Below are 11,817 nucleotides of genomic sequence, written 5' to 3'. Positions count from 1 at the left end.
CCATGACTCTACGACCACCTCACGTTCTTCTAAACACTAACGAATGAAGGTTGAATCCAGTCAACTTTTCCTCTTCATCCCGGAAATTAATCTAGGGAACCTTTTTTCTGAATTACTTCGAAAGCAAGTCTATTCTCCTTAAATAAGGAGACCAAAAGAATACAGATTAGATCAGTCTCAGCAGCCGTAGCAAGATTTCCCTGCTCTTGCACTCCATCCCCTTTGCCTCACCTGGTGTGCAACTCCAACATTTTCTATTTTCACTTCAGGTTTGCAACACCTGCAGTTTTTTTCCCTTTAATGTACAGTACAAATTCAGTCATGAACCAACACGGCAGTACAGTACTGTAGCCGAGAGAACTACCGCCTCACATCTCCAGCCACCTGCTGGAACGATGATTCCGCTTCGCTTAGCTCTGCCTGTGATCCCTGTTCTCCGCGCTCGGCCGCTCGCGGCTGGGATCGCCCTCTCGGCGTTCGGCTGCCCTGGCCTCGGTCGCTATGGTGACGGGCCGGGTTTTCCAGGCCGCAGGATGTCGACGGCATCCAAGGTGGCTCTCGGTGTTTCCGCGGTGTTGACAGTGGGGACGGTGGCCGGGGTTCACCTCAGGCAGAAGCTGGAGAGGGAGGTCGGTCTTTCGGTTGGTGGTTGCTGGGGGCGGGAAGCGGGGGTCGGGAGCGGAGCTGCGGATGTTGCGCCCTGTAACGGACGAAGCCCGGCCGGGTGGGCGCGGTGGCCCGGGGATGTGGCGGTTGGGGGCACGTGACCTGGCGCGCGCGCGCGCCGGCCCGGGGCCCGACACCCGGCACGTGTGGCCCTGGAGCGCGAGCCGCCGCCCCCTCCCCCCTCGGAGCACCGGCCAAGGGTCACCCGGCAACGGTCGCCGAGGCCCTGCAGACCGAGGACTTCGGGTCACCGCCTTTGTGTTCCCGTCATGTGGTCTTGTGCTAAATGTTTGCGTGACGGTTTGCTGAAGAGTCCGTTTCACTGCATGCTTTATCGCAACTCCCCTCCCCAAAAAGCTATTGGTTGAGTTTAATGCTAAAGAAGGGGTGTCATTTGTCTACTTGCACTGGTTAATGTTGTAGTTCGGTGGCTCACTTGGGCTTCCCCCGGGTGCTCCAGTATCAAGGAACCCTGATGGAGTGCAGTACTGTTGTGAGTCAAATCTAGCACAAAGGATGAAGGTTTTCTGGAAATCCTTCCCATTGATGCCCTACGTTATGCTGGAAACACTCAGTAGGTCAGTCAGCATCTGCGGTAAGAGAAACAGTTGACGTTTCAGGTCCAGGACTCTCCCACAGAACTGAGAAAGAGAAAAACAGGTTAGTTTTTGGTAGCAGAGAAGGTGGGTAGGGATAGGAATATCTTGGGACATGGTAAAACCAAATGGGTTGATGGGAGCAGTTACAGTAGCAGTTACAAGTTATGTCCTAGCCAATTCATTTTCAGTCAGTGCCCACAAGGAGAATCACCTGGGCAACATTCAGGCATGGGCTTTTACATGACAAATGAAGGGTATGATGGTCTCCAACAAGAGAGAGTCAAATCACTTCCCCTGTGAGATCTAATGACAGTATTACCATTGACTCACTTGCCATTGACACTTTTGATTGGAAACCTAACTGGATCAACCATGTAAACACCAAGTTACAAAATGGGTCAGAAGCTGGATATTGTGCAATGAGTGACGCACCCCTCTTGCTTCCCTTCTTTTGATAAAGAAAGATGGCCCAGATGTTGAGGCAGGAGTCGTCCCAGAGATGAGAGGGAGAAGAGGAAGCATGCTGCAGTAAATTTGGTTGATTTCATAAGTAGTGAGATGGAAAGTATGCTTTGGAAGTGGCATTGAATGTCCCTGTATGTTCAGCTGCAAATATGATGCTAGCATGAAGTACATCTTGAACCAAACTGGTTGGACATTTGAGAGAGTGCAGTTGTCGTGTTCCATATTGGAGCCAATAACATTGGAAAGGGTAGGCAAGGGTTCCTGTTTGAAGAGAAGCGAGTGCTGAGGACTAAACTGAAAACAGGACCCTTGACGATTATAATTTCTCGATTATTAACAGAGTCACATGTATATTTACATGGGGATTAGAGAGGTTAAGCAAGTGGCTGGAGGTATTTTATGGGAAAATGAAGTTCCATTTGATTGGTTCTAGTACAGCAAGAAACTGTAACAAGCTGGGACCAGAAAAATAAGAGGGGGGGGGAGTTGGGAGGGTTCAGGGCTAAAGAGCATGGAACATAGCACATTACAGGCCCTTCAGCCGACGATTTTGTGCTGACCTATATAAACCTCCTTGATCAATCTAACTCTTCCCTCCTACACAGCCCATAACTCTCCATTTTTCATACATCTCTGTGTCTATCTAAGAGTCTCTTAAATGTCCCTTTTCTATCAGCCTCTACCACCACCCCTAGCAATGCATTCCAGGCATCCACCACTCTCTGTGTAAAAAAAAAACCTACCTCTGACATCTTCCCTAAACTTTCCTCCCTTGACCTTAAACCAATGTCTTCTGGTATTGGTCATTGTTACCCTGGGGAAAAGGTGCTGGCTGTCTATTCTATTTATGCCCCTTATAATCTTATACACCTCTATCAAGTCACCTCTTATCCTGCATTGTTCCAAAGGGAATAATAATTGTTTGAAAACAAATGAAAGGAAGAAAAGACGTTTAATGGTTAAGTGCTTCTTTAGGAACTGCAGGTAAAAGAATTAAAGGGTGGAAAGTAATATGAATAAAACAACTATCAGAGCATTAGAAGAAGCTGTGGTCTAAGGGCAGGAGAGCATTTTTGCATCTCTGGAAGATCCGGGCCACTGGTTGTGTAGCCACCTTTTATTGGAATGATGATGCTCCATCTGCATAAGAAATAAGAAATAGGAGCAGGAGTAGGCCATCTGGCCCATTGAGCCTGCTCTGCCATTCAATAAAATCATGGCTGATCTGGCCGTGGACTCAGATCCACCGATCTGCCTTTAGACATTTGATAACAAAGATGTGCTAATGTTGGAGAGGGTACAGAGGAGATTTACGAGGATGATTCCCAGAATGAAAGGGCTTACGTGTGATGAGCGTTTGTTGGCTCTTGGACTGTACTCACTGGAGTACAGAAGAATGAGAGGGGATCTCATAGAGACATTTAAAATATTGAAAGGACTGGTCAGAGTAGATGTGGTCAAGCTGTTTCCCTTGGTGGGTGAGTCCAGGACCAGAGGGCACAATCTTAGAATTAGAGGGTAAGGTTTAAAACAGTGATGAGGAGAAATTTCTTTAGCCAGAAGGTGGTGAATTTGTGGAATTCCTTGCCACGTACAGCAGTGGAGGCCAGATCATTGGAGGCGTTTAAGGAAGAGGTAGATAGATATCTAAATAGTCAGGGTATCAAGGGATATGGGGATAAGGCCGAAATTGGGGTTAGAATAGTGTGTTTTTTTTTGCCCCCCCCCCCCCCCCCCAATTTCTCATTTCTTTTTCTTTTTTCCCTTTTCTTTGGAGCAGACTCGATGGGCCGAATGGCCTACATCTGCTCCCTTGTCTTGTGATCTTGTGATAAGTCATTTTATATGGATTGACAAGATGTCTGATTTATGGAGCCCAAGTACAATCACTGCACTTTACAGCTTTTCAGTTAGAAATAGAAGCAGGATTAGACTATAAATTCCCTTGTTTCTGCTTTGAAATTCAAAAAGATCCTGATTCATCCTCTACTTCATCCACTTCCCAATCTGATTCCTATATTTCTAAAAACCTCTTGCTCTTGGTTTCATAGAACATAGAACATTACAGCACAGTACAGGCCCTTCAGTCCACAATGTTGTGCCGACATTTTAACCTGCTCTAAGATCTATCTAACCCTTCCCTCCCACATAACCCTCCATTCCTCTATCATTTATGTGTCTAAGAGTCTCTTAAATGTCCCTAACGTATCTGCCCCCACAACCTCTGCTGGCAGTGCATTCCACTCTCTGTGTAAAAAAAAAACTTACCCCTGACATCCCCCTTGTACCTTCCTCCAATCACTTTAAAATTATGTCCCCTCGTGTTAGCCATGTCGCCCTGGGAAAAAGTATCTGACTGTCCACTCGATCTATGCCTCTTATCATTTTGTACATCTCTATCAAGTCACCTCTCATCCTCCTTCTCTCCAAAGAGAAAAGCCCTAGCTCACTCAACCTATCCTCATAACACATGCTCTCCAATCGTATATTAATGGCAGATAAACCTTGGATCAGGCAGAAGATACAGGAGCTTGAGGGCACATGCCACCGGGCTAAAGGACAGCTTCTATCCCACTGTGATAAGACTATTCAACGGTTCCCCTATACGATGAAATGGACTCTTGACCTCACAATCTACCTTGTATGACCTTGCACCTTATTGTCAACCTGCAATGCACTTCCCTGTAGCTGTGACACTTTACTCTGTATTCTGTTGTTGTTTTTACCCTGTATTACCTCAATGCACTGTGCAATGAATTGATCTGTACGAACGGTATGCAAGACATGTTTTTCACTGTACCTCCCAGTACAAGTGACAATAATAAACCAATACCAATACAAAACACGCCGGGCTGGTTTTAGGAAGTTGAAGTGAACAATCACATCTCTGGACTCAAATCTTCAGTTGTTTGAGCATTTGGCATGTCCTCGCCTCGAGCTTTTTTCAGGAAATGAATGCAACTTTTTATATTTATTGTCTTGCTAACTTCTGAATGTTGCCATAAGGCTCAATTCCTTTGTTTTTTTGTAGAGATTGCGAGAAGGGGTTTACAGAGATCTTGAACGACAGCAGCGCAAAAAAGAAAACATTCGGATCCTGGAAGAACAGATTAGTCTGACAAAAAAGCTGGAAGCTGATCGACTCAAGCAAAGTACCTTGGCTTCTGGGAGTTCCCAACAAGTTAGAAAGCAATAACCTGTTTTTTCCCTCTAACATGGATTAATGACTTTGGATGCTTAATTGATGATGGATATTTTCCCTTATGGTGGGAAAAACACAGTAGAATTAATTAACAAATTACTTTAGATGTACAAAGCTGCTCCTTAGCTGTTGGACAAATTTACCTGTTAAGCCTTCCTGTGCCAAACATTTGGTAAGATGGAAGATAATGGGGAGGCAAAAAGTTTAACTGCCCACCAAATGGATGAATGCTCAAGAATGGCTGCATCTGAAGGTTTGGAAGAAGGAGAGGTTGAAGGGGAAACTTTACTGATAGTTGAGTCTGAAGACCAGGCCTCAGTGGATCTGTCCCACGATCAGAGTGGGGATTCCTTGAACAGTGAACTAGGTGATGAAGGGGATGTGTCCTGGACAGAAGAAATGTCCTATTATTGTGACAAATGCCAGAAGTGGATACCTGCAAGTACGTATGTTATTTCTGAACACCTGTAATCGTAATGTCTTTTGTTAGTGTGAGATAAGATTTTCCATTGCAATCTCTAATCACCTTCAAAGTTAAGCTGGAAATTGAACAGATCTCTGAAAGTTAGTGGTGAAGCTCTTTAGAGGTAACTGAATAGTGTGAAAAGAATTGGAATTTCCAAAGCTGAGATGTTTTGGGTGCTGGCACTTGTGGTTTGCAGCCAACTAAGATATTTTGATAATTTAGACCATAAGACAAAGGAGCGGAAGTTGGCCATTCGGCCCATCGAGTCTGCTCCGCCATTCTATCATGAGCTGATCCATTCTTCCATTTAGCCCCACTCCCCCGCCTTCTTACTGTAACCTTTGATGCCCTGGCTACTCAGATACCTATCAACCTCTGCCTTAAATACACCCAATGACTTCGCCTCCACAGCCGCCTGTGGCAACAAATTCCACAGATTTACCACTCTCTGGCTAAATAAATTTCTCTGCATCTCTGTTGAATGGGCACCCTTCAGTCCTGAAGTCGTGCCCTCTTGTACTCGACCCCCCCTACCATGGGAAACAACTTTGCCACATCTACTCTGTCCAGGCCTTTTAACATTCAAAATGATTCTATGGGGTCCCCCCTCATTCTTCTGAACTCCAAGGAGTACAGCCCAAGAGCCGTCAAATGTTCCTCATATGTTAACCCCCTCATTCCTGGAATCATTCTGGTGAATCTTCTCTGAACCCTCTCCAACGTCAGCACATCCTTTCTTAAATAAGGCACCCAAAACTGCACACAGTACTCCAAGTGAGGTTTTACCAATGCCTTATAGAGCCTCAACATCACATCCCTGCTCTTATATTCTATTCCTCTAGAAATGAATGCCAACATTGCATTCGCCTTCTTCACCACCGATTCAACCTGAAGGTTAACTTTTAGGGTATCATGCACAAGGACTCCCAAGTTCCTTTGCATCTCTGAATTTTGAATTTTCTGCCCATTTAAATAATAGTCTGCCCATTTATTTTTTCTTCCAAAGTGCATGACCATACACTTTCCAACATTGTATTTCATTTGCCACTTCTTTGCCCATTCTCCTAGTCTATCCAAGTCTCTCTGCAGACTCTCCGTTTCCTCAACACTACCCGCCTCTCCACCTATCTTTGTATCATCGGCAAACTTAGCCAAAAAGCCATTTATTCCATAATCCAAATCGTTGATATACAACGTAAAAAGAAGCGGCCCCAACACGGAACACCACTGGTAACCAGCAGCCAACCAGAATGGGATCCCTTTATTCCCACTCTCTGTTTCCTGCCAATCAGCCAATGCTCTATCCATGCTCGTAACTTTCCTGTAATTCCATGGGCTCTTATCTTGTTTAGCAGCCTCATGTGCAGTCAAAGGCCTTCTGAAAATCTAAATACACAACATCCACTGCATCTCCTTTGTGTAGCCTGCTTGTAATTTCCTCAAAAAATTTCAATAGGTTTGTCAGGCAGGATTTTTCCTTTAAGGGAACCATGCTGAGTTTGGCCTATCTTGTCATGTGCCTCCAGGTGCTCCGTAACCTCATCCTTGACAATCGACTCCAACAGCTTCCCAACCACTGATGTCAGGCTAACAGGTCTATAATTTCCTTTTTGCTGCCTTCTTAAATAGCGGAGTGACATTTGACAAATTTAGGAAATGTAGAGAGACAGCTGCTTATAACTAGGACTTTCTCCCTCAATAATCTTTATTCTTGTGAACAAATAATCCATAAATGGTACTGTGATTAATAAAAGATAACTCAGAGGGAAGTGTCATCTTGAGAAGCTTGCTGCATTTTGGGCAATGCCTGATTGAATTTCCAGAGTGATGTAAACCAACCAGGACCTGGTTGTTACCATTTTTCACTCTGTGGTCAGTACATCTTTAATTGCATAATGTTGAAATAAAACAACATTATGCAATTCGATTTCTACACAACTGTGTTCCTTGAGTCTGCAGCCCTGATTGGTCAGTGGAGTGACTCTGTCACCATTGGTTACCAACATAACTAGGATTAACAGATGGAGTGGGATCTGGCTTAAGCCTAAGGGAGTAGATTTCCACAAAGACTGAATATTTGCTGCAGAAATTCTGATTTCCCTCAGTGAGTGAAAGGCACTGCGATGGTTTGTTTTTGCACCCATCCTTCAGCGATTTAAGATATCTTTATTAGTCACATGTACCTCGAAACACACAATGAAACACGTCTTTTTGCATAGAGTGTTCTGGGGCAGTCCACAAGTGTTGTCATGCTTCCGGCACCAACATAACATGCCCACAACTTCCTGACCTGTACGTCTTTGAAATGTGGGAGGAAACCGGAGTACCTGGAGGAAACCCACGCAGATGCAGGGAGAACATACATACTCCTTACGGACAGTGGCTGGAATCGAACCCGGGTTGCTGGCACTGTAATAGTGTTATACTAACCACTACCGTGCCTGCCCACTACCATGCCTGCCCAAATGGATGTATTCCCAAACTAGGAGTATTCTATAGGCCCCCCAGTAGCAGTAGAGATATAGAGGAGCAGATTGGCAGGCAGTGTTTGGAGAGAAGCAATAATAACAGGGTTGTTATAATGGGAGACTTCAACTTCCCAAATATAGACTGGAACCTGCTTAGTGCCAAAGGTTTAGATGGGACGGAATTTGTTAAATGTGTCCAGGAGGGATTCCTGACGCAGTATGTTGACAGGCTGACTAGAGGGAATGCCATGTTAGATCTAGTTTTAGGAAATGAACCGGGACAGGTGAAGGATCTATTGGTGGGTGAGCATTTGGGGGACAGTGACCATTGCTCCATAACCTTCAAAATTGTCATGGACAGGGACAGGTGCAGAGAGGACAAGAGGATTTTTAATTGGGGAAGGGCGAACTATGAGGCTATAAGGAGAGAACTTGGGAGTGTAAATTGGGATGTCCTTTTTGAAGGAAAATGTACCATGGAGATGTGGTCGATGTTCAGGGATCTTATGCAGGATGTTAGGGATAAATATGTCCCAGTGAGGCAGAGAAGGAATGGCAGGGTGAAGGAACCGTGGGTGACGAGAGAGGTGGAACGACTTGTTAGGGAGAAGAAGGTAGCGTACATGAGGTATAAGCAGCAAGGTTCAGACAGGGCCCGTGAGGAATATAGGTTAGCGAGGAAGGAACTTAAGAAAGGGCTGAGGAGAGCTAGAAGGGGACATGAAAAGGCGTTGGCTAGTAGGGTTAAGAAAAATCCCAAGGCCTTTTTCAAGTACGTGAAGGGTAGGAGGATGGCTAGGATAAAGGTAGGTCCGATTAAAGACAAAGGTGGGAGAATGTGCCTGGAGGCGGCGGAAGTGGGAGAAGTTCTCAATGAGTACTTCTCTTCGGTATTCACCGAGGAGAGGGGTCTCGATGACGCGGAAGGGAGTGCTGGTAGGGGTAATGTTCTCGAGGTTGTAGATATCAAGAGAGAGGATGTGTTGAAGTTGTTAAATAATACTAAGACAGATAAATCTCCGGGGCCTGATAGGATTTTCCCCAGGCTGCTTCGAGAGGCTAGGGAGGAGATTGTTGAACCGCTGGTAAGGACCTTTGAATCCGCGTTGTCCACAGGGATGGTGCCAGAGGATTGGAGGGTTGCAAATGTTGTCCCCTCGTTCAAAAAAGGTAGTAGGGATAGTCCATGGAATTATAGACCAGTGAGTCTCACGTCTGTGGTTGGTAAGCTGTTAGAAAGGATTTTAAGGGATAGGATTTATGAACACCTAGAGAATCATGGACTGATTAGGGAGAGCCAGCATGGCTTTGTGAAGGGAAGATCTTGCCTCACAAGCCTGATAGAGTTCTTTGAGGAGGTGACTAGGAAGATTGATGAGGGTAGTGCGGTGGATGTGGTCTACATGGATTTTAGTAAGGCGTTTGATAAGGTTCCTCATGGTAGGCTTCTTCAGAAGGTCAGGGGCCAAGGGATCCAGGGAAGCTTGGCTGTGTGGATTAGGAATTGGCTTGCATGTAGAAAGCAGAGGGTTGTGGTGGAAGGAGTGCCCTCGTATTGGAGGGCAGTGACTAGTGGTGTCCCACAGGGATCGGTTCTGGGACCTCTACTTTTTGTGATATTTATAGATGACTTAGATGAGGGGGTGGAAGGCTGGGTTAGTAAGTTTGCGGACGACACTAAGATCGGCGGTGTTGTGGATAGTGTGGAGGGCTGTCGGAGCTTACAGAGGGATATTGATAAGATGCAGAGCTGGACTGACAAGTGGCAGATGGAGTTCAATCCAGAGAAGTGTGAGGTGGTACACTTTGGAAGGACAAACTCCAGGGCAGAGTAAGGGTAAACGGCAAGGTACTTGGCAGTGTGGAGGAGCAGAGGGATCTGGGGGTTCATATTCACAGTTCATTGAAAGTTGCCTCACAGGTGGAAAGAGCAGTTAAGAAGGCCAATGGGACGTTGGCTTTCTTAAGTCATGGGATTGAGTTTAAGAGCCGCGAAGTGATGATGCAGCTTTACAGAACTCTAGTTAGGCCACACTTGAAGTACTGTGTTCAGTTCTGGTCGCCTCATTATAGGAAGGACGTGGAGGCATTGGAGAGGGTGCAGAGGAGATTTACCGGGATGCGGCCTGGATTGGAGAGTATTGAATATGAGGAGAGGCTTAAGGTGCTAGGGCTTTATTCACTGGAAAGGAGGAGGATGAGAGGAGACATGATAGAGGTATATAAAATATTGAGAGGAATAGATAGAGTAGACAGTCAGCGCCTCCTTCCCAGGGCACCAATGCTCAAGACGAGAGGGCATGGCTTTAAGGTTATGGGTGGGAGGTTCAGGGGAGATGTCAGGGGGAGGTTTTTCACCCAGAGAGTGGTTGGTGCATGGAATGCACTGCCTGGGGTGGTGGTGGAGGCAGATACATTGGACAGGTTCAAGAGCTTGTTGGATAGGCATATGGAGGAATGTGAGATAGAGGGATATGTGGGAGGAAAGGGTTAGGTAGTGTGAGGGTGGTTTGATGGACGGCACAACATGGTGGGCCGAAGGGCCTGTTTTGTGCTGTATGGTTCTATGGATAGATTGCATAACAATTTCAGTGAGATGACTGTTTCCAGCATGCACACCTGCTGTTAAATTTGTGGGGTTCATTTAATAGGAGTCTTGGACGTAAACTGAAAACAGGAGTTGGAGGTTCTTGAATTGATCATCTTAGTAGCCTACTAACTTTTAGTTACTGATGATGGGACCATTCCTGTTCCTGATTCTTCAGAGATTCTGGAGATTACCAGCTGAGATGGGTTTAGATTTCTATGGGGGTCGAAAGGACAGGAATTTTCCACCCAATATGTTTTGACCAACATTCCTTCTTCACTGTAGTCTGCTCCAAGACCACCTGCCCCTAGTTCCTGATGGCTGTGGCATGTGGTTGACCTATATATTGTTTCATAAGGAGAGCTGCAGGCAACTGATCCTGAATGTGTAGAAAAGGCCCAAAATCCAGTTCTTAAAAGTCTGCAGGTTTTGGAGTTTGGATACCTTCTGATTCAAGGCTAGTACTTAGAGGTATTGCGATGGGGCAGATAAATTCCGTAGGTACTGGGAAAGGAGTAGATGCACCAGGGGCTTCAGTATTCGTAGCAGGCTGAAGTCTTACTTGGTTTAGTTTTGGCTCCAAAATGGCTTGCCCCTGATGAGCATATCAGATGGTTTGACAGAGCCAGGGATAAACTCTTCCCACTGAAAGATTAGCAACTAAGGAAATAGATATCAGATAACAGATCAAAGGAGCAAACAGAAGAAGAGGTTTTTTTTAATGCAGCAAGCTATGATCAAACTTGCATAGAGTGAAAACGTGGTGCAAGTAGAATCAACAGTAACTTTAAAGAGAAAATTGATTATTATTGAAGGGCGAGGTTTATAGTGCTGTGGAGAAAAGTGGCCAGTATTATTTGGATAGCTTTCAAAAAGGCATCAATGATGGGCCAAGTGTCACCATCTGTACTAGTCATTAATGTGATATAGGTATCACGAGTAAAATGTGGAGTTTGGATCTGGCTGTGGTTTAGAAGGTGCCACTATAAAAGCAAGTTCTTTCTTACCAGAACCACTCCTTTAGGTAAGTGTTTTCCCTAAATCGCTAAAACAGATTAGAAGGAAAATAAAGTAATGCAATAAATAAAAATATACCATTCTTAATGTTTGTATTGGCTAATATCAATATTCACAGTATTGCCTAAAAACAGTATCCCGTGGATGGTAGAAATTTCAGCTGAGAACAAAGACGCTGAAATGTTCAGTAGGTCAGGCAACATCTGTGGAGAGAAAAACCTGAACCTGAAACTTCTACTGTTTCTCTCTCTCCACAGATGCTACCTTATGTGATGAATGTTTCCAGCATTTTCTGTTTTTATTATTCATTTTCAACGGTTTGACAGCATGTTCATGAACCAGTGTGG

The 11,817-nt window shown here is 45.1% G+C and overlaps 2 protein-coding genes across 3 annotated transcripts in view; both read left to right on the top strand.

Annotated features, from left to right (window-relative positions):
- Window positions 1-456: 456 nt before the first annotated feature.
- LOC127568429 (protein PET117 homolog, mitochondrial) lies at window positions 457-5,078 on the top strand. Its single transcript, XM_052012148.1, has 2 exons — window positions 457-629; window positions 4,762-5,078. The coding sequence occupies exons 1-2, from the start codon at window positions 534-536 to the stop codon at window positions 4,924-4,926; spliced, it is 261 nt and encodes an 86-aa protein (XP_051868108.1). The 5' UTR covers window positions 457-533; the 3' UTR covers window positions 4,927-5,078.
- The window catches only part of kat14 (lysine acetyltransferase 14), a 36,489-nt gene continuing 29,628 nt past the window's right edge, over window positions 4,957-11,817 (top strand). The window contains exon 1 of one of the 2 annotated variants that reach the window (XM_052012146.1): window positions 4,957-5,374. In XM_052012146.1, the coding sequence (XP_051868106.1) occupies window positions 5,110-5,374 (265 nt within the window). In that variant the 5' untranslated portion in view covers window positions 4,957-5,109. The remainder of the gene's footprint in view (window positions 5,375-11,817) is intronic. The other variant, XM_052012147.1, reaches the window with a different exon arrangement.

Source organism: Pristis pectinata, chromosome 3 (assembly GCF_009764475.1).
Source record: "Pristis pectinata isolate sPriPec2 chromosome 3, sPriPec2.1.pri, whole genome shotgun sequence".
NCBI lineage: Eukaryota > Metazoa > Chordata > Chondrichthyes > Rhinopristiformes > Pristidae > Pristis > Pristis pectinata.
This window is presented reverse-complemented; position numbering and strand designations above follow the sequence as displayed.

Coding starts and splice junctions, on each gene's coding strand:
- LOC127568429 (XM_052012148.1), top strand. CDS start 534: ATGTCGACGGCATCCAAGGTGGCTCTCGGTGTTTCCGCGGTGTTGACA. Junction 630..4,761: donor GGCAGAAGCTGGAGAGGGAG/GTCGGTCTTTCG, acceptor GTTTTTTTGTAG/AGATTGCGAGAAGGGGTTTA.